Genomic DNA, 27,927 nt, shown 5'->3' with positions numbered 1-27,927 from the left:
TGTGCAGTGCGGAGGGACGGCGGTTGGAGCTCGTGGTCAGCCTTGTCCGAGTGTCCAGTGACATGCGGGGGAGGGACGCACCGGAAGACACGGACCTGTACCAACCCCGCTCCTGCGTGTCTGGGGAGTAACTGCCCGGGGGCCGACCATGAGACATTTCCTTGCGCCACCTCTCAGTGTTGTGGTCAGTGTATCTCCTTGTGTGTGTTTGTGAGTGTAAGAAGGGGAGGATGTGAGAAACTGGCAGGCGGAAAGGGGGCGGGGGATGGGAGGGTCTGGGGGGGGGGGGGGGGGGGGGGGGAAAGGGTAAGGGCATGCAGACACGGCCGTGTATGAAAGGTGTGACAAGCCCCTAGGAATGGCGTGTGCTAGGGATGCATGAACTGTGTACAAGAAACCCGAGGAATGGCGTGTGCTTGAGATGAGTGAACTATGTAAACAAAAACTAGGATTGGCGTGTGCTTAAGATGTATGAACAATGGGAAAAACCCATTGGAATGGTGTGTGCTTCGGACGTGTGAACTGTGTAGCAAGCCCCCAGGAATGACTTTTGCTTGAAATATATTAATTGAATGCAGACACAGCCGTGTATGAAAGGTGTGACAAGCCCCTAGGAATGACGTGTGCTTAAGATGCAGAAACTATGTGGAAACAAAACTAGGAATGGCGTGTGCTTGAAATGAATGAACTATGTGAAAAAAAGCCTAGAATGGCGCTTGCTTAAGAATATTAACTGTGCGACAAGCACCCAGAACTGACGTGTGCTTGAGATGTATACACCGTTCGAGTCGTACCCAGAAATGAAGTGTTCTTGAGATGTATGACGTGTGTGACAAGCCCTTACTCATGTAGTGCGCTTGAGATGTATGAACTGTGTGACAAGCCCCTAAGAATGGTGTGAGTGTGAGAAGGGAGCGATGATGAACATCCAGGTGAAGGTTGGGGGAGCCACGGCCGTTTGGCACCGGTCAGTGTTGTGGTCAGTTTCTTTGTGTGTGCAGCGCGGAGGGACGGCGGTTGGAGCTCGTGGTCAGCCTGGTCGCAGTGTCCAGTCACATGCGGGGGAGGGACGCACCGGAAGACACGGACCTGCACCAACCCCGCTCCTGCGTGTCGGGGGAGTAACTGCCCGGGTGCCGACTCTGAGACAGTTCCTTGCGGCACCTCTCAGTGTTGTGGTCAGTTTATCTCCTTGTGTGTGTTTAATGTGTGAGTGTAAGCATGGGATAATGTAAGAAACTGCCAGGCACAGGGAGGAGAGGGGAATTGGAGGGCCTGGTTTTTTTTTTTTTGGGGGGGGGGGGGTGGGGGAGGTAGGGGCATGCAGACGCGGCTGAGTGCTTGAGATGTATGAACTATGTGGACAAAACCCTAGGAATAGCTTAGTGCTTGTGCGTGTGTTTCAGGTGTGTAACTGTGTGACAAGCCCCTATAAGTGACGTGTGCTTGAGATGTATGAGCTGTGTTAAAATACCCTCAAAATTACGTTTGGTTGGGTGTATGAACTGTGTGACAAGCCTCAAGGTATGACGTGTGCTTGGGACGTATAAACTGTGTAAAAAGCATCTAGGTATGACGTGTGTTTCAGGTGGGTAACTGTGTGAAAAGCCCCTATAAGTGACGTGTGCTTGAGATGTATGAACTGTGTTAAAATGCCCTCAAAATTACGTTTGGTTGGGTGTATGAACTGTGTGACAATCCCCTATTCATGGAGTGTGCTTGAGATGTATGAACTTTGTGAATAGCTCCTAGGAGTGGCGTGTGCTTGAATTTAATGAACTGCTTAACACGCCCCCATGACTGAAGTAGAAACTGTGTGACAAGCCCCTATGAATGGCGTATGATTGAGATGTACGAACTGTGTGACAAGCCCCTATGAATGGCGTATAATTGAGATGTACGAACTGTGTGACAAGCCCCTAGGAATGGCGTATGATTGAGATGTACGAACTTTGTGACAAGGCCCTGAGAATGGCGTGTGTTTGAGATGAACGAACTGTGTGACAAGGCCCTAAGAATGGCGTGTGCTTGAAATACAGAAACCACAGACTACATAATACAGAATCTTTAATTGCCCAAGGTTGGGAATTTGTGATGACATTGCGGTTGCATTTCAATCCAGCCATATACACCAACACACGCGTCATTTATACACACGTATAAACAACATTAATTTAAATACAACACTGGACAGCATAAGTTTAAAAATACATTCACTTAAACCAGCAGTATACACTCAAAGCTTCCTCGCCTCAAGTCACACACACACACACACACACACACACACACACACACACACACACACACACACACACATACACACACACACACACACACGCACACACACACACACATACACACACACACACACACACACACACACACACACACGCACACACACACACACATACACACACACACATACACATACACACACACACACACACACACACAAATGCACGCGCACACACCTTTCAATAATGTGAGAAACTGCCAGGCGGAGGGGTGGGGTGGGGGGGTGGGTGGGGGGTGGGAGGTGATGGGAGGGCCTGGGGGTGGGGGCATGCAGAGACGGCCGTACATGAAAGGTGTGAGAAGCCCCTAGGAATGGCGTGTGCATGAATTTAATGAACTTTTTAAAAAGCCCCCATGACTGAAGTGTGCTTCAGACGTGTTTACTGTGTGACAATCCCCCAGGAATGGCTTGTGCTTGATATATATGAAGTGAGTGAACGGCACCAAGGAATGACGTGTGCTTGAGATGTATGAACTGTGTGACTATAGCCCCCAGGAATGGTGTATGGTTAAGGTATGGACTATGAGAAAAACCCTTTGGAATGGCCAGGGGGGTTTGGGGGTGGGGGGGGGGGGCATGCTGACACGGCCGTGTATGAAAGGTGTGACAAGCCCCCAGGAATGATGTGTGCTTAAGATGAATGAACTATGTGAAAAACCCTAAGAATGGCGTGTGTTTAAGGTATGAAATATGTGAAAAAAAACGTTTGGAATGGCGTGTGCTTAAGATGTATTAACTGTGCGACAAGCGCCTAGAACTGCCATGTGCTTGTGATGTATTAACTGTGCGACAAGCCCCTAGAACTGCCATGTGCTTGTGATGTATTAACTGTGCGACAAGCCCCTAGAACTGCCATGTGCTTGTGATGTATTAACTGTGCGACAAGCGCCTAGAACTGCCATGTGCTTGTGATGTATTAACTGTGCGACAAGCCCCTAGAACTGCCATGTGCTTGTGATGTATAAACTGTGCGACAAGCCCCTAGAACTGCCATGTGCTTGTGATGTATAAACTGTGCGACAAGCCCCTAGAACTGCCATGTGCTTGTGATGTATTAACTGTGCGACAAGCCCCTAGAACTGCCATGTGCTTGTGATGTATAAACTATGTGAAAACCCCTTTGGAATGGTTGTGCTTAAGATGTATTAACTGTGTAACAGAGTGCCGTAACACTACGATCACCTCGGGAGGCAAAGTGCAACCAAACAGGATTGAACATGTTAGGGCTAATTTCTTAGCCCTATTAAAACTGTTATGCAAACCCGAAGGTTTCCATGGACATACAGACAATCGGAAACCACCAGACCCCATCACAAACAGAATTCCACAATCCACCGGTGTTGATTTAAAGGCCAACAACTCGGGTGCAGAGTCTGCCGTGAAAGGAGTGGTAGCCTCCCCTGTCACACTTGTGTGACAAGCCCCTAGGAATGGTGTGTGTTTGAGATGTATGAACCGTGTGAATGGCGTGTGTTTGAATTTAATGAATTGTTTAACAAGCCCCAATGACTGAAGTGTGCTTCAGACGTGTGAACTATGTGTGACAAGCCGCCAGGAATGACTTGAGCTTGAAATATATAAAATGAGTGACCGGCACCAAGGAATGACGTGTGTTTGATGTGTATGAACTGTGTGGCTATATACCCCTAGGAATGGCGTGTGATTGAAATGTACGAACTGTGTGACAAGGCCCTAGTAATGGCGTGTGCTTGAGATGTCCGAACTGTGTGACAAGCCCCTATGAATGGCGCGTTCTTGAGATGCACGAATTGTGTGACAAGGCCCTAGGAATGGCGTGTGATTGATAGGTACGAATTTTGATACAAGGCCTTAAGAATGGCGTGTGATTGAGATATACAAACTGTTTGACAAGGCCCTAGGAATGGCGTGTAATTGAAAGGTACTAATTTTGGTACAAGGCCCTAGGAATGGCGTGTGATTGAGAGGTACGAACTGTTTTACAAGGCCCTAGGAATGGCGTGTGATTGATAGGTACGAATTGTGTGACAAGCTCCCAGGAATGACGTGTTATTGAGATGTAGGAACTGTGTGACAAGCCGCCAGGAATGACTTGAGCTTGAAATATATTAACTCAGTGACCGGCACCAAGGAATGACGTGTGCTTGATGTGTATGAACTATGTAACTATATAGCCCCTAGGAATGGCGTGTGAATGAGATGTACGAGCTGTGTGACAAGGCCATGGGAATGGCGTGTGATTGAGATGTACAAACTGTGTGACAAGGCCCTAGGAATGGCGTGTGCTTGAGATATCCGAACTGTGTTACAAGCCCCTATGAATGTCGCGTTCTTGAGATGTACGAACTGTGTGACAAACCCCAATAGAAGGCGCGTTCTTGAGATGTCAAAGCTGTGTGACAAGCCCCTATGAATGGCGTGTGATTGAGATGTACGAACTGTGTGACAAGGCCCTAGGAATGGCGTGTGATTTAGAGGTACGAATTGTGTGACAAGGCCCTAGCAATGGCGTGTGATTGAGAGGTAAAAACTGTGTGACAAGCCCCTAAGAATCGCGTGTGATTAAGATGTAAGAAGTGTGTGACAAGACCCTAGGAATGGCGTGTGATTAAGATGTACGAATTGTGTGACAAGGCCCTAGGAATGGCGAGTGCTTGAGATGAATGAAAACGGCCGGTTTGCACCGTTTAGTGTTGTGGTCAATGTATCTCCTTGTGTGTGTTTGTGAGTGTAAGAAGGGGAGGAAGTGAGAAGCTGTAAGGCGGAAAGGGGGCGGGGGATGGAAGGGCCTGGGGGGTCGGGGGTCGGAGTAAGGGCTTGCAGACACGTACACGGCCGTGTATAAAAGGTGTGACAAGCCCCTCGGAATGACGTGTGCTTAAGATGCTTGCACTATGTGGGAACAAACTAGGAATGGCGTGTGCTTCAGATAAATGAACTATGTGAAAAAAGCTTAGGATTGGCGCTTGTTTAAGAATATTAACTGTGCGACAAGCCCCCAGAACTGACATGTGCTTGAGATGTATACACTGTTCGACTCGTACCCAGGAATGAAGTGTTCTTGAGATGTATGAACTGTGTGACAAGCCCCTAAGAATGGTGTGAGTGTGAGAAGGGAGCGAGGATGAACATCCAGGTGAGGGTGGGGGGAGCCATGCACGGCCGTTTGGCACCGGTCAGTGTTGTGGTCACTTTCTTTGTGTGTGCAGCGCGGAGGGACGGCGGTTGGAACTCGTGGTCAGCCTGGTCGCAGTGTCCAGTGACATGCGGGGTAGGAACGCAGCGGAAGACACGGACCTGCACCAACCCCGCTCCTGCGTGTCGGGGGAGTAACTGCCCGGGGGCCGACATTGAGACATTTCTTTGCGCCGTCACTGAGTGTTGTGGTCAGTGTATCTCGATGTGTGTGTCACTTGTTTGTGGGTGTAAGAAGGGGAGGATGCGAGAAACTGCCTGGCAAAGGAGTGGGTGGGGAATGGGAGGGCCTGGGTGAGTGGGGGGTAAGGTCATGCCGACACGACCGAGTATGAAAGGTGTGGGAATGGCGTCTGCTTAAGGTATGTAAAAATTAATGTGGAGAAAAAAAAACCGCGCAATGGCGTGTGCTCAAGATGTATTATCTGTGCGACAAGCCCCTACATCCGACATGTGCTTTAATTGTATAAACTGTTTGACACGTCCACAGGAATGCCGTGTGCTCAAGATGTATTATCTGTGCGACAAGCCCCCACATCCGACATGTGCTTTAATTGTATAAACTGTTTGACACGTCCACAGGAATGCCGTGTGCTCAAGATGTATTATCTGTGCGACAAGCCCCTACTTCCGACATGTGCTTTAATTGTATAAACTGTTTGACACGTCCACAGGAATGCCGTGTGCTCAAGATGTATTATCTGTGCGACAAGCCCCTACATCCGACATGTGCGTTAATTGTATAAACTGTTTGACACGTCCACAGGAATGCCGTGTGCTCAAGATGTATTATCTGTGCGACAAGCCCCTACATCCGACATGTGCTTTAATTGTATAAACTGTTTGACACGTCCACAGGAATGTCGTGTGCTCAAGATGTATTATCTGTGCGACAAGCCCCTACATCCGACATGTGCTTTAATTGTATAAACTGTTTGACACGTCCACAGGAATGCCGTGTGCTCAAGATGTATTATCTGTGCGACAAGCCCCTACATCCGACATGTGCTTTAATTGTATAAACTGTTTGACACGTCCACAGGAATGCCGTGTGCTCAAGATGTATTATCTGTGCGACAAGCCCCTACATCCGACATGTGCTTTAATTGTATAAACTGTTTGACACGTCCACAGGAATGCCGTGTGCTCAAGATGTATTATCTGTGCGACAAGCCCCTACATCCGACATGTGCTTTAATTGTATAAACTGTTTGACACGTCCACAGGAATGCCGTGTGCTCAAGATGTATTATCTGTGCGACAAGCCCCTACATCCGACATGTGCTTTAATTGTATAAACTGTTTGACACGTCCACAGGAATGCCGTGTTCTTGAGATGTATGAACTGTGTGACAAACCCTTATTCATGGCGTATGCTTGAGATGTATGTGATGTGTGCCAAACTGCAGCAATGGCTTGTGCTTGAGATGTATGAACTGTGTGACAAGCCCCTAGGAATGGTGTGTGCTTGAGATGTATGATCTGTGTGAATAGCCACTGGGAATGGTGTGTGCTTAAATTTAATAAACTGTTTGACAAGCCCCCAAGACTGAAGTTTGCTTCAGACGTGTGAACTTTGTAGCAAGCCCCCAGGAGTGACTTGTGCTTGAAAAATATAAATTCAGTGACCGGCACCAAGGAATGGCATGTGCTTGAGATGTATGAACTCTGTGACAAGGCCCTAGGAATGGCGTGTGCCTGATATGTCCGAACTGTGTGAAAAGCCCCTAGGAATGGCGTGTGCTTGAACTGTGCCACAAAGGGCTTGGAATGGCGTTTGATTGAGATGTACGAATTGTGTGACAAGGCTCAAGGAATGGCGTGTGATTAAGAGGTACGAACCGTTGCGGTCAGTTCTCTCCTTGTGTGTGTGTGTGTGAGTGTGAGAAGGGAGCGAGGATGAACGTCCAGGTGAGGGTGGGGGGAGCCAAGGCCGTTTGGCACCGCTCGTGTTGTGGTCACTTTCTTTGTGTGTGCAGTTTTTTCCCAGTGTATGAGTGTGAGAAGAGAGCGAGGGTTGGGGGAGCCACGGCCGTTTGGCACCGGTCAGTGTTGTGGTCAGTTTCTTTGTGTGTGCAGTGCGGAGAGACGGCGGTTGGAGCTCGTGGTCAGCCTGGTCGCAGTGTCCAGTGACATGCGGGGGAGGGACGCACCGGAAGACACGGACCTGTACCAACCCAGCTCCTGCGTGTCTGGGGAGTAACTGCCCGGGTGCCGACTCTGAGACATTACCTTGCGCCACCTCTCAGTGTTGTGGTCAGTGTATCTCCTTGTGTGTGCTTGTGGCTGTAAGAAGGGGAGGATGTGAGAAACTGCCAGGCGGAAAGGGGGCGGGGGATGGGGGGGCCTGGGGGGGGGGGGGGGGTAAGGGCATGCAGACACGGCCGTGTATGAAAGGTGTGACAAGCCCCTAGGAATTGCGTGTGCTTGAGATGAATGAACTGTGTGAAAAAAGCCTAGGAATGGCGCTTGCTTATGAATATTAACTGTGCGACAAGCACTCAGAACTGACATGTGCTTGAAATGTATACTGTACACTGTTCGACTCGTACCCAGGAATGAAGTGTTCTTGAGATGTATGAAGTGTGTGACAAGCCCTTACTAATGTAGTGTGCTTGAAATGTATGCACTGTGTGACAAGCCCCCAGGAATGGTGTGAGTGTGAGAAGTGAGCGAGGATGAACTTCCAGGTGAAGGTTGGGGGAGCCACGGCCGTTTGGCACCGGTCAGTGTTGTGGTCAGTTTCTTTGTGTGTGCAGTGCGGAGGGACGGCGTTTGGAGCTCGTGGTCAGCCTGGTCGCAGTGTCCAGTGACATGCGGGGGAGGGACGCATCGGAAGACACGGACCTGTACCAACCCCGCTCCTGCGTGTCGGGGCAGTAACTGCCCGGGTGCCGACTCTGAGACAGTTCCTTGCGGCACCTCTCAGTGTTGTGGTCAGTTTATCTCCGTGTGTGTGTTTGTGAGTGTAAGAATGGGATAATGTAAGAAACTGCCAGGCACAGGGAGGAGAGGGGGATGGGAGGGCCTGGGTGTTTTTTTGTTTTTTTGTTTTTTTAGGGGGGGGGGTGGGGGCATACAGACACGGCTGTGTGCTTGAGATGCATAAACTATGTGAAAACACCATAGGAATAGCGTGTGCTTGAGATGTATGAACTATGTGAAAACACCATAGGAATGGGTGTGCTTGAGATGTATGAACTATGCGATAACACCATAGGAATGGCGTGTGCGTAAGGTATGAAGTATGTTAAAAACCCTTTGGAATGGTGTGTGCTTAAGATGTATGAACTGTGTGACAAGCCCCTATTCATGGAGTGTTCTTGAGATGTTTGAACTGTGTGACAAGCCCCTATTCATGGAGTGTGCTTGAGATGTATGAACTGTGTGACAAGCCCCTATTCATGGAGTGTGCTTGAAATGTTTGAGATGATGATAAATCACGTTTCAATATATCACTTAAGGTGATTATGAACCGGTTAATTACTACTAATTAACTAACCACACCACGATCCACTCTCGCAGTCATACAATTAAATAGAGTCAACAAAAGTATAAGTTTCAGACGCCTGTTTATGTATAAACTCGCCACCTCCCTCGAGCCTTCACTCAAAATATGTTCCTTTTACGTTCTCAACACGTAAAAAACCCGTGATCACTGACAAAATGCCAGTAGTATATAGAAAATTATAGTAACACGCTGATCCCGTGTAAATACAGTCAAATGAGAATGTTCTGTTCAAAAAGCTCTAGTTCATGCAGGGGTCACACACCCCACGTTGTCACTACTCCAATGAAATCACAGATAAGAAAAAGACAACGGTGGTCAACGGGGTGCGTAAGACACGGTGCACTTAGCTTTCTTTCTGTATGCTGGTTAGCCGGGTTGCTGGTTAGCCGGGTTGCTGGTTAGCCGGGTTGCTGGTTAGCCGGTTCGCTGGTTAGCCGGTCTGCTGGTTAGCCGGTCTGCTGGTTAGCCGGTTAGCGTAGCTTCCTCAGGTCCCAGCTCCAACGTCTGCAGCTAGCAGTGTCCCGTCAAAGGCAGCCGTGCAGCGGTTTCAGGAAACCGAAAGAAACGAACGAAGGCTGCAAACAGAAAGCCTCGGTGCACTAAACATGTCAGCTACCCCTCACCCACCACCTTAAAACATGTCATCTTTAAATATCTCATCGAGCACGTGGGCCTGCACAAAACGGACTTTTTACAACAACAAAACAGCCATTTTCCGTCCTTCTCTCCCTATCTGCAAAAACCATATACAGATTAGTATTTTAGCGTCACAGAGAGTAAATTATGCGCTAACCTGGAAAGAACAACAGAGAGTATTTCATTCCACAACACAGACTCATCAACAGCGTTAAATAATGATTTATTACCTCAAAAGCCTATGATTGTACTCTCAATGGAAGCAAAGTCCGCCTCCTCCCTGGAACAGCCTCTGTTCGTCAACAGTGACCAAAAACCTCCAGAACCCCTTGTCGAATCCTTATGCGAAAGCCATCGCCGACGAAGGAAAGTTGACGACTTGTCCTCAGCAAAGTACTGGCAGTGAGACAGGAAAAACTAGTGGAAGCTCCCCTAGAGTGCCGAATACAATATTCGGTGAAAAACCATCATACTCTAGAAACTGTGTATTAGATCCTTCCCCTTCTGCCGCTGGGTGTCAAGTGCGCCGCCCTTGTGTCTCTCTCAGACAACCTAGCCAATAACACGTGACTGACCTTGTCACAAAAACCAGTCCAGCTATACACAATTCTGCCTCCCCAAGCAGAAAAAAGACACGAGAAACTCAATCCCTGAAAATCCCGTGTGCGCTGTCAGCGAAAAACCGTCAGCCCTATGACAGCAGAAACCTCCACTGTAAAACTCGTGCGCAGCAAACCCTCCGTGTTCATTGAGCACTGTCAGCAAACTCTGCTGTAGCCCAATATCACGTACAGGCGCTTTCTATCATAATCGACCAAGAACAGGCACTCCACTGAGTGACACTTTCTTGGTCTCTGTCACCCGATCGTGACAATAATTGTCAGTAATTACTGGTGTTACATGACTGATGTGAACCAGTTGATTGGCTAATGGCGATGCGCTAAAACTGTTAGCGCACTCTTGGAGTGCGCTAACTTTTCCACAGAGCGTATTCTTCCGCCCTTTGCCTAAGCGAGACTGTACTCTCATCCTCAGAATTAACTGATGACATGTAGCATAATTATATTCTCCACAATACCAATATACCATAAGTTTCCTGCTTCTCAATTAAAGCAAAAGTGTTTTTGTTCTGACAGATTGCATGTGCCTGTGCCACAGTTGCCACTGATCTAAAAATAGAACCCGCTGTGTCTAATGTTTCAGTTTTGACTTGCGAAGAATCTTCTCATAATTATGCCGTAGCTTATTATCCACATTATCAAATGATGAGTTAGTATAAAATTCCCAGACACGGCCGTGTATGAAAGGTGTGACAAGCCCCTAGGAATTGCGTGTGCTTGAGATGAATGAACTGTGTGAAAAAAGCCTAGGAATGGCGCTTGCTTATGAATATTAACTGTGCGACAAGCACCCAGAACTGACATGTGCGTGAAATGTATACTGTACACTGTTCGACTCGTACCCAGGAATGAAGTGTTCTTGAGATGTATGAAGTGTGTGACAAGCCCATACTAATGTAGTGTGCTTGAAATGTATGCACTGTGTGACAAGCCCCCAGGAATGGTGTGAGTGTGAGAAGTGAGCGAGGATGAACTTCCAGGTGAAGGTTGGGGGAGCCACGGCCGTTTGGCACCGGTCAGTGTTGTGGTCAGTTTCTTTGTGTGTGCAGTGCGGAGGGACGGCGGCTGGAGCTCGTGGTCAGCCTGGTCGCAGTGTCCAGTGACATGCGGGGGAGGGACGCATCGGAAGACACGGACCTGTACCAACCCCGCTCCTGCGTGTCGGGGGAGTAACTGCCCGGGTGCCGACTCTGAGACAGTTCCTTGCGGCACCTCTCAGTGTTGTGGTCAGTTTATCTCCGTGTGTGTGTTTGTGATTGTAAGAATGGGATAATGTAAGAAACTGCCAGGCACAGGGAGGAGAGGGGGATGAGAGGGCCTGGGTGTTTTTTTTTTTTTTTTTTTTTTTTTTTTAGGGAGGGGGGGGTAGGGGCATACAGACACGGCTGTGTGCTTGAGATGCATAAACTATGTGAAAACACCATAGGAATAGCGTGTGCTTGAGATGTATGAACTATGTGAAAACACCATAGGAATGGCGTGTGCTTGAGATGTATGAACTATGCCATAACACCATAGGAATGGCGTGTGCGTAAGGTATGAACTATGTGAAAAACCCTTTGGAATGGCGTGTGCTTAAGATGTATGAACTGTGTGACAAGCCCCTATTCATGGAGTGTTCTTGAGATGTTTGAAATGTGTGACAAGCCCCTATTCATGGAGTGTGCTAGAGATGTATGAACTGTGTGACAAGCCCCTATTCATGGAGTGTGCTTGAAATGTTTGAGATGATGATAATAATAATTGTCAGTAATTACTGGTGTTACATGACTGATGTGAACCAGTTGATTGGCTAATGGCGATGCGCTGAAACTGTTAGCGCACTCTTGGAGTGCGCTAACTTTTCCACAGAGCGTATTCTTCCGCCCTTTGCCTAAGCGAGACTGTACTCTCATCCTCAGAATTAACTGATGACATGTAGCATAATTATATTCTCCACAATACCTATATACCATAAGTTTCCTGCTTCTCAATTAAAGCAAAAGTGTTTTTGTTCTGACAGATTGCATGTGCCTGTGCCACAGTTGCCACTGATCTAAAAATAGAAACCGCTGTGTCTAATGTTTCAGTTTCGACTTGCGAAGAATCTTCTCATAATTATGCCGTAGCTTATTATCCACATTATCAAATGATGAGTTAGTATACAATTCCCAGACACGGCCGTGTATGAAAGGTGTGACAAGCCCTTAGGAATTGCGTGTGCTTGAGATGAATGAACTGTGTTAAAAAAGCCTAGGAATGGCGCTTGCTTATGAATATTAACTGTGCGACAAGCACCCAGAACTGACATGTGCTTGAATTGTATACTGTACACTGTTCGACTCGTACCCAGGAATGAAGTGTTCTTGAGATGTATGAAGTGTGTGACAAGCCCTTACTAATGTAGTGTGCTTGAAATGTATGCACTGTGTGACAAGCCCCCAGGAATGGTGTGAGTGTGAGAAGTGACCGAGGATGAACTTCCTGGTGAGGGTTGGGGGAGCCACGGCCGTTTGGCACCGGTCAGTGTTGTGGTCAGTTTCTTTGTGTGTGCAGTGCGGAGGGACGGCGTTTGGAGCTCGTGGTCAGCCTGGTCGCAGTGTCCAGTGACATGCGGGGGAGGGACGCACCGGAAGACACGGACCTGTACCAACCCCGCTCCTGCGTGTCGGGGGAGTAACTGCCCGGGTGCCGACTCTGAGACAGTTCCTTGCGGCACCTCTCAGTGTTGTGGTCAGTTTATCTCCGTGTGTGTGTTTGTGAGTGTAAGAATGGGATAATGTAAGAAACTGCCAGGCACAGGGAGGAGAGGAGGATGGGAGGGCCTGGGTGTTTTTTTTTGTTTTTTTGGTTTTTTTAGAGGGGGGTAGGGGCATACAGACACGGCTGTGTGCTTGAGATGCATAAACTATGTGAAAACACCATAGGAATAGCGTGTGCTTGAGATGTATGAACTATGTGAAAACACCATAGGAATGGCGTGTGCTTGAGATGTATGAACTATGCCATAACACCATAGGAATGGCGTGTGCGTAAGGTATGAACTATGTGAAAAACCCTTTGGAATGGCGTGTGCTTAAGATGTATGAACTGTGTGACAAGCCCCTATTCATGGAGTGTTCTTGAGATGTTTGAACTGTGGGACAAGCCCCTATTCATGGAGTGTGCTTGAGATGTATGAACTGTGTGACAAGCCCCTATTCATGGAGTGTGCTTGAAATGTTTGAGATGATGATAATAATAATTGTCAGTAATTACTGACCAGTGTTACATGACTGATGTGAACCAGTTGATTGGCTAATGGCGATGCGCTAAAACTGTTAGCGCACTCTTGGAGTGCGCTAACTTTTCCACAGAGCGTATTCTTCCGCCCTTTGCCTAAGCGAGACTGTACTCTCATCCTCAGAATTAACTGATGACATGTAGCATAATTATATTCTCCACAATACCAATATACCATAAGTTTCCTGCTTCTCAATTAAAGCAAAAGTGTTTTTGTTCTGACAGATTGCATGTGCCTGTGCCACAGTTGCCACTGATCTAAAAATAGAACCCGCTGTGTCTAATGTTTCAGTTTCGACTTGCGAAGAATCTTCTCATAATTATGCCGTAGCTTATTATCCACATTATCAAATGATGAGTTAGTATAAAATTCCCAGACACGGCCGTGTATGAAAGGTGTGACAAGCCCCTAGGAATTGCGTGTGCTTGAGATGAATGAACTGTGTGAAAAAAGCCTAGGAATGGCGCTTGCTTATGAATATTAACTGTGCGACAAGCACCCAGAACTGACATGTGCTTGAAATGTATACTGTACACTGTTCGTCTCGTACCCAGGAATTTAATGAAGTGTTCTTGAGATGTATGAAGTGTGTGACAAGCCCTTACTAATGTAGTGTGCTTGAAATGTATGCACTGTGTGACAAGCCCCCAGGAATGGTGTGAGTGTGAGAAGTGAGCGAGGATGAACTTCCAGGTGAAGGTTGGGGGAGCCACGGCCGTTTGGCACCGGTCAGTGTTGTGGTCAGTTTCTTTGTGTGTGCAGTGCGGAGGGACGGCGGTTGGAGCTCGTGGTCAGCCTGGTCGCAGTGTCCAGTGACATGCGGGGGAGGGACGCACCGGAAGACACGGACCTGTACCAACCCCGCTCCTGCGTGTCGGGGGAGTAACTGCCCGGGTGCCGACTCTGAGACAGTTCCTTGCGGCACCTCTCATTGTTGTGGTCAGTTTATCTCCGTGTGTGTGTTTGTGAGTGTAAGAATGGGATAATGTAAGAAACTGCCAGGCACAGGGAGGAGAGGGGGATGGGAGGGCCTGGGTGTTTTTTTGTTTTTTTGTTTTTTTAGGAGGGGGGGGGTAGGGGCATACAGACACGGCTGTGTGCTTGAGATGCATAAACTATGTGAAAACATCATAGGAATAGCGTGTGCTTGAGATGTATGAACTATGTGAAAACACCATAGGAATGGCGTGTGCTTGAGATGTATGAACTATGCCATAACACCATAGGAATGGCGTGTGCGTAAGGTATGAACTATGTGAAAAACCCTTTGGAATGGCGTGTGCTTAAGATGTATGAACTGTGTGACAAGCCCCTATTCATGGAGTGTTCTTGAGATGTTTGAACTGTGTGACAAGCCCCTATTCATGGAGTGTGCTTGAGATGTATGAACTGTGTGACAAGCCCCTATTCATGGAGTGTGCTTGAAATGTTTGAGATGATGATAATAATAATTGTCAGTAATTACTGGTGTTACATGACTGATGTGAACCAGTTGATTGGCTAATGGCGATGCGCTAAAACTGTTAGCGCACTCTTGGAGTGCGCTAACTTTTCCACAGAGCGTATTCTTCCGCCCTTTGCCTAAGCGAGACTGTACTCTCATCCTCAGAATTAACTGATGACATGTAGCATAATTATATTCTCCACAATACCAATATACCATAAGTTTCCTGCTTCTCAATTAAAGCAAAAGTGTTTTTTTCTGACAGATTGCATGTGCCTGTGCCACAGTTGCCACTGATCTAAAAATAGAACCCGCTGTGTCTAATGTTTCAGTTTCGACTTGCGAAGAATCTTCTCATAATTATGCCGTAGCTTATTATCCACATTATGAAATGATGAGTTAGTATACAATTCCCAGCAGCTAACAGAAAACACAAGTGTTATTCCGCTAACGTACCAGCTAGACTAGATCAGCATTTGGAATATATACGTAGCAGACTACACTGAAATACGACTGCATCAGTTCAGTAAATGAATGGTTTCCGAATTATTATTTCAAGGCAAGAACAATCGGAATCAAAAACGTGTAGGGTTTAGAACGTCCGTGCCATTATAAGACTTATTACCAGCCTGCCTCATGCGTGCAGACTCAGTGCAACGTGACGAGCAATTTTTGACTCACATGCGAAGCAAAAGTGAGTCTATGTACTCACCCGAGTCGTCCGTCCGTCCGTCCGTCCGTCCGGAAAACTTTAACGTTGGATATTTCTTGGACACTATTCAGTCTATCAGTACCAAATTTGGCAAGATGGTGTATGATGACAAGGCCCCAAAAAACATACATATCATCTTGACCTTGCTTCAAGGTCAAGGTCGCAGGGGCCATAAATGTTGCCTAAAAAACAGCTATTTTTCACATTTTTTACTCACATGCGAAGCAAAAGTGAGTCTATGTACTCACCCGAGTCGTCCGTCCGTCCGTCCGGACGTCCGGACGTCCGGACGTCCGGAAAACTTTAACGTTGGATATTTCTTGGACACTATTCAGTCTATCAGTACCAAATTTGGCAAGATGGTGTATGATGACAAGGCCCCAAAAAACATACATAGCATCTTGACCTTGCTTCAAGGTCAAGGTCGCAGGGGCCATAAATGTTGCCTAAAAAACAGCTATTTTTCCCATTTTCTCTGAAGTTTTTGAGATTGAATACCTCACCTACGTATGATATATAGGGCAAAGTAAGCCCCATCTTTTGATACCAGTTTGGTTTACCTTGCTTCAAGGTCAAGGTCACAGGAGCTCTTCAAAGTTGGATTGTATACATATTTTGAAGTGACCTTGACCCTGAACTATGGAAGATAACTGTTTCAAACTTAAAAATTATGTGGGGCACATGTTATGCTTTCATCATGAGACACATTTGGTCACATATGATCAAGGTCAAGGTCACTTTGACCCTTATGAAATGTGACCAAAATAAGGTAGTGAACCACTAAAAGTGACCATATCTCATGGTAGAAAGAGCCAATAAGCACCATTGTACTTCCTATGTCTTGAATTAACAGCTTTGTGTTGCATGACCTTGGATGACCTTGAACTCGGGTCAAGGTTACATGTATTTTGGTAGGAAAAATGTGTAAAGCAGTTCTTAGTGTATGATGTCATTGCTAGGTTTAGTTACCCTAAAGGTCGAGGTCAAGCATGTGAGTCGTATGGGCTTTGCCCTTCTTGTTCACATTTTCTCTGAAGTTTTTGAGATTCAATACCTCACCTATATATGATATATAGGGCAAAGTAAGCCCCATCTTTTGATACCAGTTTGGTTTACCTTGCTTCAAGGTCAAGGTCACAGGAGCTCTTCAAAGTTGGATTGTATACATATTTTGAAGTGACCTTGACCCTGAACTATGGAAGATAACTGTTTCAAACTTAAAAATTATGTGGGGCACATGTTATGCTTTCATCATGAGACACATTTGGTCACATATGATCAAGGTCAAGGTCACTTTGACCCTTATGAAATGTGACCAAAATAAGGTAGTGAACCACTAAAAGTGACCATATCTCATGGTAGAAAGAGCCAATAAGCACCATTGTACTTCCTATGTCTTGAATTAACAGCTTTGTGTTGCATGACCTTGGATGACCTTGTATTTTGGTAGGAAAAATGTGTAAAGCATGTGAGTCGTATGGGCTTTGCCCTTCTTGTTGTTTTTGGAATGCCGCAGTGGTTCGATTGGCCTAGCCTAGCAGACGACATAAACCCCGCTCAGCAAACTAACATGTTGGGCAAATGTGAACGAAAAAACGATGGGGATATAATACGTGTAGGGTTTAGAGCATTCTTACCGTTCATATTTAGTACCAGACTCCCCGATGAGTGAAGATACCACACGAGAAACATACCACATTTATTTTGAGAATGTGCTAACCGTCGACCTTGGGGGTTAGCCAATTCAAGGGGAGTCACTCTGCACAGTCAATCCGTCGAAGCTCGACTTGAGGTTTTGAATCGCAAATAACAAAGAACACAGTCCTTTCTCCGAGTTCAAATGTGACCCTCCACCACGGAATGAGTCGCATGTCACCTTTGCATGATTTTCATATTTTTACATTGTCCTAAAGAGTTTTTCATGCTCTATCCAGTGGTGAAAACTGTTTTGGAAAAGAGCAAAAACTGTTTGAGTTATAAGCCTGTGATTAAGGTGACCCTCACACTGTTACCAGACACTCCCCGGACTTATATTAAGCCTCGCGCAGAACCGCGCGATGTGACATGCGACTCATTTCGTGGTGGAGGGTCACAAATGAGGTCTCTCTGAAAGATCATCACTGTTTAGCTTAACGCTACACTGGAATTTACCAACAGAAATTAAAACAAGAGTTTGCGTGTGATGAAAGCACGACACACTTGAGACAGCCCACACAAAAGTAGATCTTATACGACCTGACCACACAGTTATGCCTATTCAAATGCGCGTAGCAAAATGTGCGTGATGTATCTTCTTTTTTCTCTGGCGGTACCGACAATATCGTTATTGAAACAATCCCAGTGCACTAAGGGATTTATAGAGCAAATCTCGAAAATAATTATTGAACTCAGCGCTAATATGCGCTTCGTTCAATAAAGAATTTTCTTGATTTGCTCTATAAATCCCTTAGTGCACTGGGATGTCTCAATAACTTAAATAATAATAATTGTCAGTAAGTACTGGTGTCACATGACTGATGTGAACCAGTTGATTGGCTAATGGCGATGCGCTAAAACTGTTAGCGCACTCCAAGAGTGCTAACTTTTCCACAGAGCGTATTCTTCCGCCCTTTGCCTAAGCGAGACTGTGCTCTCATCCTCAAAATTAATTAATGACATGTAGCTTATATTATCCACAATACCAAATGACCATAAAATCCCGGCTTCTCAATTGAAGCAGAAGTGGGTTTTTTCTGACAGATTGCATGTGCCTGTGCCACAGTGCCACTGATCTAAAAATAGAAGCTGCTGTATCTCATCTCAATTTCGCCGACTAGCATAGATTCTTCTCATATGCCGTGTTAGTAGCATGTAGCGTATCATCCACATTACCAAATGATGAGTTAGTATACAATTCCCAGCGGCTAACAGAAAAAATAAGTGTTATTCCGATAACGTAACAGCTACTGAGCTAGACCAGCATTTGGAAGACTGACTTGATCGACTCTGTCATACGAAGCAAACTACACTGAAATGGTTTGTGCTTGAGATGTACAAACTGTGTGACAAGACCCTAGGAATGGTGTGTGCTTGAGAGGTACGAACTGTGTGAGAAGGCCCCAGGAATGGCGTGTGATTGAGAGGTACGAATTGTGTGACAAGCCCCTAAGAATGACGTGTGATTGAGATGTGCGAACTGTGTGACAAGCCCCTAGGAATGACGTATGATTCAGATGTACGAACTGTGTGACGAGACCCTAGGAATGGCGTGTGATTGAGATGTACGAATTGTGTGAGAAGGCCCTAGGAATGGCGTGTGATTGAGATGTGTGAACTGTGTGACAATGCCCCAGGAATGGCGAGTGCTTGAGATGAATGAACACAGCCGTTTTTGTCAGTTCTCTCCTTGTTTGTGTGAGAAGGGAGCGAGGATGAACTTCCTGGTGAGGGTTGGGGGAGCCACGGCCGTATGACACCGGTCAGTGTTGTGGTCAGTTTCTTTGTGTGTGTAGTGCGGAGGGAAGGCGGTTGGAGCTCGTGGTCAGCCTGGTCGCAGTGTCCAGTGACATGCGGGGGAGGGACGCACCGGAAGACACGGACCTGTACCAACCCCGCTCCTGCGTGTCGGGGGAGTAACTGCCCGGGGGCCAGCTCTCAGACATTGACTTGTGCCACCTCTCAGTGTTGTGGTCAGTTTGTCTGCTTGTGTGTGTTTGTGAGTGTAAGAAGGGGAGGATGCGAGAAACTGCCAGGTGGAAGGGGGGTGCCTGGTGGTTGGGGGTAAGGGGGGTGGAGGCATACAGACACGGCCGTGTATGAAAGGTGTGACAAGCCCCTAGGAATGACGTGTGCTTAGGATACATGAACTATTTAAAACTTCCTAGGAAAGGCGTGTGCTTAAGATGTTTAAACTGTTGGACACGTACCGAGGAATGACGTGTTCTTGAGATGTATGAACTGTGTGACAAGCGCAGCCCCTATTAATAGCGTGTGCTTGAGGTGTATGAGCTGTGTGCCAAACTCCAGGAATGGTTTGTGCTTGATGTATGAATTGTGTGACCGGCACCAAGGAATGATGTGTGCTTGATGTATGAATTGTGTGACCGGCACCAAGGAATGATGTGTGCTTGATGTATGAATTGTGTGACCGGCACCAAGGAATGATGTGTGCTTGAGATGGACAAAAGCTCACTGTGTGACATGGACCAAGGAATGGCGTGTGCTTGAATTGAATGAACTGTATGACAAACCCCAATGACTGAAGTGTGCTTCAAACGTGTGAACTGTGTGACAAGGCCCCAGGAATGGCGTGTGATTGAGAGGTGCGAACTGTGGGAAAAGGCCCTGGGAATGACGTGTGATTGAGATGTACCAACTGTGTGACAAACACCTAGGAATGGCGTGTGATTGAGATGTACCAACTGTGTGACAAGCACCTGGAATGGAGAGTGCTTGAGATGAATGAACACAGCCGGTTTGCACTGCTCAGTGTTGTGGTCAGTTCTCTCCTTGTGTGTGTTTGTGAGTGTGAGAAGGGAGCGAGGATGAACTTCCAGGTGAGGGCGGGGGGAGCCACGGCCGTTTGGCACCGCTGAGTGTTGTGGTCAGTTTCTTTGTGTGTGCAGTGCGGAGGGACGGCGGTTGGAGCTCGTGGTCAGCCTGGTCGCAGTGTCCAGTCACATGCGGGGGAGGGACAAAGCGGAAGACACGGACCTGCACCAACCCCGCTCCTGCATGTCGGGGAAGTTACTGTCCGGGGGCCAGCTCTGAGACATTTACTTGTGCCACCTCTCAGTGTTGTGGTCAGTTTGTTTCCTTGTATCACAACCGACGAAAGTGGCATATTTCCAAAACTATTAAGAAATCTCATTCTCAAATCAGAATACAATGGACAATGTAATAAAAAAAGTGGTATTTGTTTTCTTTCAATTTGCCGCAAAAAATGCAGTCACGAGCTGTAACGCAATCGCTCTAACTTTGCAAATTTCCATTAATTGGAAGAACATCTAGTCTTAACCGGGCAAGCAAAACTAGAAAACAAATGTTAACGTTCGAAATATACAATTCAATTGACAACATGTCCTTAAATGTACATTGAAAACTATAACGATTTTTTAAACGAATTGTTTCGGCCCACTCCTGCTCAAACATATCTTACTTTAAATACGCGCAAAAACTTGTTGATGTTTTCAACACCCTGTTGGAGCCAGACAAAATTAAAACCTGTTTTTAACAATTTCAATCGAATATCAGATGCCCAACACTTTTTTTCGATTTTTGTCAAAAGTTAAAAGGATATTGATTTTATTGAACACTTCGTTTTTGATAGCCCGGTTATATACTCATTCTGGAAGGTTATTGAAGAATTTATTTTTGGTACTTTAGAAATTAAGATTGTTTTGAAAGTTAGTGATGTTTTATTTGGTATGCATTTTGTAATGGTGAAAAAGGCAACTATGTGTAAATTGAACCACGTTATCTTAATTGGAAAGATGTGCGTTAGTATATATAAAAAAACAAATTCGTTTTTACCGCTGGAAAGTATTTTTAATAGGCAGTTACAGATATGAAGCATTTTTGTTTGAGTGTTCGAAGAACAAAACGTAAAAAAATGTACAGTAGTTTGTTGTACTCAATAAGTTGTATTTAATTCATTGTATGATATATTGTTATTTGTAGTTATTTATTTGAATAACATTGTTTGGAAAAAAAACCCACACACTAGATCAGCCTGACTGGCAGATTTATACGAAATGTATATGACGTTTTAGGTAAGACATCAAATAAACTTTCTGATGTAAAAACTGTCAACAAAAAAAAAAGGTGATTCGTTCCGTGAAAAAACGGTACATTTCAACTCGTCAACGCATTGCCTCAATTCTTTCGGTGAGTCGTGCTCACACATGACGTAAATGACATACACAATTTTAAGTCATTTTAGACACTTGTTATGTTTTTTTTTTGTTTTTTTTTTACCTCAGTTGCATGCAGGATGCTTCAACCCATATTTTTTGCCCGATTTTTTGTCTCTTCTTTTTCTTAAGGCGGGGAGCATCCTTCTTCCTTGGTCTTTTTCTGTATAGGCACTTGTTATGCTGTTATTTGACATGGCATGAAGAGTTCTTAAATTGACGGTAGATCTGTGTTGATTCATCGAAAATAATTTTAGTTGTTGCTATCTTCAAGACAAATAATAACAGATGCGGCACATACTCCAAGTTCATGTATATATTTGATCAGACATGGGTGATGTCAGGATTCCAACGCGAAAGTAATTTTTAAGAAGTTGACGTGACGGGAGGTGTGCGCAGCGCAACTACAACTGAGCTCTTCACACACTGTCGTAAATTGTCTCTCCTATAAATTATGTACAGCGTAATGTTTAAGCTAAAACAGGAGTACTGTTGCTGAGATCTTGGTTCCAACCAACTGCCTCACAAGTGCCTACGAAAAGGCATTGGGAGAAGGCAGGCTGACAGTGTCGTCGGTGAGGCTGTTCCATTCTATGATGGTTTTTATTTTAATATTCTAATATTATTCTGATATTATTCACCAACAAATCCATCAACCAACCAAACAACAGGCTGACCAGGTAACAAAATAACTGATATCTACGTCGAATAACCCACTCGCTCACCCGCTAACCTTTTTGAAGTATGATTGACCTTTGGGGCCGACAACGTTGACATTTTCTCTCAGTGAAAAGACACCACGCTTTTGCCTTCCCGTCGCCATTTGCGTTGCTTCATACAAACGCTGCTACGCTTTTCATTAGGAACAAAAGATGAAAGATTGTCTTTGTCACGTTATTTACTGGAATAAGCACAAAGAACAGTCATATTTCTCATCGACTGATTATTTTCAACGTAGAGGAAATTGGAGAAGGACTGTTTTTGTATGTATTACGTTGCCTGGTTTCAACCCCCCCCCGGCCCCCCTCCCCCCTCCCACCACACACATAAGTATACAGACATGCGCAAAGGGGCTAACGAACAGAGTAGAAGCTAACCAACCAGAACACAACAAGCCAACCAGGCAACCCTCCAATCCGCAAACTAACCTCAGAAAGAGGTTTAAGATATCTTCACAGTTCGATATTGTTCTTGTATTTTTTTTGTTTTTTTGTTTTTTGTGGTTGTTTGTAGAAATAAAATTTCACTTCACTGGAAAAAAAAAAGCAAGCATATTGAATGCCTGTTTCCAAAGTCGTTATTCATCTATGTCAATCGTCGAACGGAACCATTATCGCAAACATCGTACATAGGAATTAAAGGCACAGTAAGCCTCCCGTAAAACATCACAGATACTGTCAGGTTTTTACACACAGTACAAACACCCTTTCATTTAAACACTCACCGCTTGAGAACATCCTAGGTGCCCTCCGTAAAGAGCGAGCAATTTTCAAAGAATTTATTTTTGCGTGGTTTATCTTACCCCTGACCTATCGTGAACCCGTGTGATCCAGTTTCCCTTTTTCACAATGTAGTCGTCAGTTAGTAATTTGAATGCGACTCGGTGTGAGCTTATCTGCAATAGCACGTTATTATGTACCTCTGACTATGCACGAAACAATCGGCTGTGGTTCACAAGAACTCTAGCGATGGCTTTTGACTGTTCAGAGGAACTGGCGATTGGCATAAACCGTCGTCTGCTGCAAGAACCACGACCTTGCGTCACCCTGCTTCCGGGCTTTTCTTTTTTCAAACTTTCAAAACTTCGAATTGTACTGATCTTGTCTTGATGAAAAAATAATTCTTTTATGATTTAAGAATGTTTGTGTAACAAGCTGTCAATTTATTATTTAGATTTTAGAAGTTGGGTCTAGCGCCAAAACGCACCACGGTCCGATTGTCTCTGAGACAATCCGCAAAATAAATTCTTTAAAAATGTATCGCTCTTTACGTAGGGCACCTAGGATGTTCCCGTTTGGTGAGCGTTCAAATGGAAGGGTTTTTGTATTGCGTGTAAAAGCCTGACAGTATCTGTGATGGTTTACGGGAGGCGTACTGTGCCTTTAATATAGAAAGAATATCTTCCCAATTCACCATATATCATTTTTTTATATAAATGTTTGAGTTAGAACTCCCATAAAAACATGTGAACTTGTTCAATACTATCCAATCTTGTTGAACCCCATACGTCAGATGATTACAACAATACAGACTTGACTTTGGAATCAAAAATTCAAACATATTTCTCTCTTGTAATCTCTTTTAACATAAGGAAGACTTTAACAACATAAAATGTTAAAAAAAATTCGCTTTTACTGTAAACTGATGGTTTCCACATTGAAGACTTTAACATGGTTGAAAATGTAAAAACCAAGGTAACAATATTCGTTTACAGTTTCTAAATTGTGACCATCATAATTCAAGTTTGTTTGATTTCTATCAAATATCCTCCTTCCTTAAACACCATAACTTTTTTCTTCAAAATTTTAACTTCCATTTTTAAATTTAAGCAACAGTATCCTAAAGGTCCTCGTCTACATTTTTGTTCTCGCAGAAATTGACATTTGACCGTTCACATGCTGAGTCTATTCACTAAAACTGTTTTCTTTACATATTTTTGATACTGCGACCACCAAGCCATAATCACCCCCCCACCCCCACCCCCTGTTAGTTGTAACTGTCTCCTTGTTTATGTGATGTAATGTAATGTAAAGCCTATACATGTATTAAAAAAAAACAAAAAAACACACCTTCGATCAGGAAGAACGAAGCCAGAGTAGCCGTTTGAACATTCATTGTAGTATTTCAGCGTAGTAGGATATCCTTATTTGGAAGGCATTGTAAACCATCTACGGGGCCCCCAGGCTCGGGGACGGGTTTGATTGGTCGATCATTTTAGGCAAAGGACATGATCTAACACATGACAGACATAGACATTGGAAGTAATACCTGTCACTCCCCAAAAATACAAATATTTTGTACACATATTCTTTTGTCGATAGTTTTTTTTCCCCATCGTTCATTCATCATTTGACATCACTTTTTCAGCGAAATCTAACCGTGGAGATATTGAGAAAGAAAGCAATAAATGTAGACGAGGACCCTTAAACAGTTCAACTGATGTAACCCAATAGGAGCTGAGGAACACGGAACAATATCATAAGCAAAAAGAAGAAGAAATAATTTCATCAAACCTGGCAACAGCTGTAAAGCGTGTTTTCCCACAGAGGTCTTATGTATAGCAGTTTGATTAATAAAAAGTAAAAATAGTGAAGGACTCAGCACATATACTTGTCTAACACCCTTTGAACAATCGAAAACATCAGAATATTCGTTATTTACTCGCACGCATGACACACAAAACCAGCATACATATTTTTCAGGGCGCCGTAAAATGCAACTGTAATGCCTTCTTGTGAAATGACTTCCAACAACTTAACATGGTTGACAGAATCAAATGCTTTGCGAAAATCAGCAATTGGCACTTATAACATTTGACCTTTTCTGCTCAGACTTGTTTGAACAATTGCATACAAAGTAAAAAATAAAAAAAAATAAAAAAAAAAGATCAGCGGTTGAGTACAGTGCTATTTCCGGAAACCCTGCTTGATTTGCTGCAATCTTTTCTGTTGAGTGCGTTTAATCCTACAACATTTTCCAATAATACTCAATAGACAAATTCCTCTGTAATTATCAACCAAATGCGCATCCTCTTTCTTATAAATTGGTATTACAACTGCTTCTGCCCACTCCTTGGGATAAACACCAAATCGAAACACAACATTAAACAGAGAGAGGGAGAGAACTTGAACTTGAACTTGAACTTGAACTTTATTACAGGAAAGATAGCATTAGGTCCGTAGGACCTTTCTTACAGCTAGTCCTGATCTAAGCAAAATGGTTATAATCGAAATGGGAATACATAGGAACAAACTTTTTATGATGAAACGCAGACACACGCAATAATAGTAATATAAGAATAAGATCATTTTTTATCGACATGTGATATACAGATATACAACCATACATTATCAGAACACACACACACACATATATATATACACGCACACGCACACGCACACACACACAGAAGATCAACTAACTTATAAGGCAAGCCAACATAACACGACACACTAACCAAATAAAGGATCAGGTAGCAAAGTTTAAAAAAACAAATAAAAAAAACAACGTTCATGACCTAATATATACCATCTTAGATTATGAAGGAATCACCATGCCAATATAAAATGCAGTAATACTATCTTAGATACTAGAAGGAGTAATACACGAGAATGTATTCTTATCACACCAAGTTGACGCAAGACACATACATGCACATTTTCAGAAGGATAAAAGGCACACATACGTTTGAGCAACCAGGCACATTACATTAAAGTGATGTTTGAATGTATTTTTGCAGATGTGTTTTGAATGTTTTAAGGTTACTGGTCGATTTTAAGCATGTAGGTAGGGAGTTCCAGACATAAGCTCCCGAGTATGAAAGACTAGTTTTAAATATGTCAATGCGTGGCTTCGGGCAGGCCAGATTATGCTTGAAAGTGGAATACCGAGAAGGTGTTGATTGAAACAAGTGAGTTAGATATTCGGGTGCTTGGTCATGTAGGATCTTGTGCATGAAAACTGATTTATTAAATAAAAGCTGTTGTTTAAGTTGAGGTATATTGAGGGCTGTCAGTTTTGCGTCAGTAGTTAGTGATGGGTCAGGCAGAATGAGTTTAGCTGACCTACGATGACGAGAATTTATAGTTTTGAATAATGCATCACTACAGCCATCCCAGATGACAGAGGCATAATCAATGTGAGGTTTGATGTGGGCGTTGTAGAACATTTTTCGGGCGTCTAAAGTTATGACTGACTGAAGTTTTGAAAGTAGGAATAAATTTCTTGAAACGCGTTTACACAGATGTTCAATGTGGGAATGCCACCTAAGCTTATCATCGATAATCACGCCTAGCAGTTTGTGTTCGCTAACCTTTTCTATTGAGTTTCCGTTGATGGTGAGATCTAGTGAGAGGGGGGACAACTGATGCTTCTGGCGCGTTGTAATTACCATTGATTTAGATTTCAGAGGGTTTAGGACCATGTTGTTTTCAGAGCACCATTGTGAGATGTCTCTAAGGGTGTGCTGAAGAGATTGTTGAATATTTTCAAGACGTCTATTTTGTGTCCGTAGTGTTGTGTCATCAGCGAGCATGTGGCATTCTACTGAGTTGTCAGAGAAGTGAAGTGGAAGGTCATTAACGTAAATACAGAAAAGAATAGGACCTAAGACAGAGCCCTGGGGTACTCCATATAACACGGACTCCTCTCTTGAGTACGCACCATGTACATAGACTTGTTGCGATCGGTTTTCAAGGAAAGACTGAAAGAAAGACAGAGAGTCAGATCCATTGAGATATAGTGATAATTTGTTGAGGAGAATTTTATGATCAACGAGGTCAAAGGCCTTAGAAAAATCTAAGTATACGACCCCAGAGAGCTGGGAGGAATTTATGGCTGACAGACATTTGTCTGTCAAAAGCGAGAGCGCAGTAGAACATGAGTGGTTACTGCGGAAACCAGACTGCAAGGGGTGGAAAAGGGCCAAACGGTCCATGTATTTTGTGAGATTAATGTGAATATGTCTTTCAAGAAGCTTTGATAGTACTGAGAGTAAGGAAATAGGGCGGTAGTTGCTAATATCAGAAGTGTTTTTGGATTTGGGGAGAGGAATAACTTTAGCTTTCTTTAGTGCTTGCGGAAAGGTGTTGCGCTGTATGCAGAGATTAAAGATATATGTGAGAGAGTCAACTGTGTAAGGAAGGGAGAGTTTTAATAAGTGGTTGCTGATTTCATCAGGTCCTGAAGATTTTTTGTTCTGAAGTTGTGAAATCAGTCGTCCTAATTCGTGCACTGCAATGGGTGGGATTTGAAAGGGTGCTTTATTCGCCGTCTTTTGTTTGCAGTAGAGGGATAGATTGTCAGAGTTGTTGGGAGAGGCATTGTCAGGGTTGCTAAGAGAGGTAGCTACAGACGAAAAGTGAGAGTTAAAGATGTCTGGCGTTAAGTGACGGGGGATCTGGGTGGAGTTAGAGGTGGAACCTCTGATGAGTGAATTTAGTGCACGCCAGATCTGCGAGATATCACGGTTATTCTCAACGAGAGAGAGAGAGAGAGAGAGAGAGAGAGAGAGAGAGAGAGAGAGAGAGAGAGAGAGAGAGAGCAAGTTAGAGAGGGAGAGAGTGGGCGAGAGAGATAGGGGGATAGAAAGAGAGAGAGAGAGATAGGGGGATAGAAAGAGAGAGATAGGGGGATAGAAAGAGACAATGACAATGACAATGA

At 44.5% G+C, this 27,927-nt stretch overlaps 1 protein-coding gene across 7 annotated transcripts in view; it reads left to right on the top strand.

Moving 5' to 3' along the window:
* Positions 1-27,927, top strand: part of LOC138949992 (SCO-spondin-like) — a 106,217-nt gene that overhangs the window by 56,912 nt on the left and 21,378 nt on the right. For 5 of the 7 annotated variants that reach the window (XM_070321782.1, XM_070321798.1, XM_070321775.1 and 2 more), the window contains 10 exons: positions 8-184; positions 1,002-1,178; positions 5,485-5,661; positions 7,550-7,726; positions 8,230-8,406; positions 11,287-11,463; positions 12,773-12,949; positions 14,262-14,438; positions 19,147-19,323; positions 20,260-20,436. In XM_070321782.1, coding sequence (XP_070177883.1) covers positions 8-184; positions 1,002-1,178; positions 5,485-5,661; positions 7,550-7,726; positions 8,230-8,406; positions 11,287-11,463; positions 12,773-12,949; positions 14,262-14,438; positions 19,147-19,323; positions 20,260-20,436 — 1,770 coding nt within the window. The remainder of the gene's footprint in view (positions 1-7; positions 185-1,001; positions 1,179-5,484; positions 5,662-7,549; positions 7,727-8,229; positions 8,407-11,286; positions 11,464-12,772; positions 12,950-14,261; positions 14,439-19,146; positions 19,324-20,259; positions 20,437-27,927) is intronic. The other 2 variants (XM_070321804.1, XM_070321816.1) reach the window with 2 other exon arrangements.

The sequence above is a fragment of the Littorina saxatilis genome, linkage group LG1 (genome assembly GCF_037325665.1).
Source record: "Littorina saxatilis isolate snail1 linkage group LG1, US_GU_Lsax_2.0, whole genome shotgun sequence".
Classification (NCBI taxonomy): Eukaryota; Metazoa; Mollusca; class Gastropoda; order Littorinimorpha; family Littorinidae; genus Littorina; species Littorina saxatilis.
This window is presented reverse-complemented; position numbering and strand designations above follow the sequence as displayed.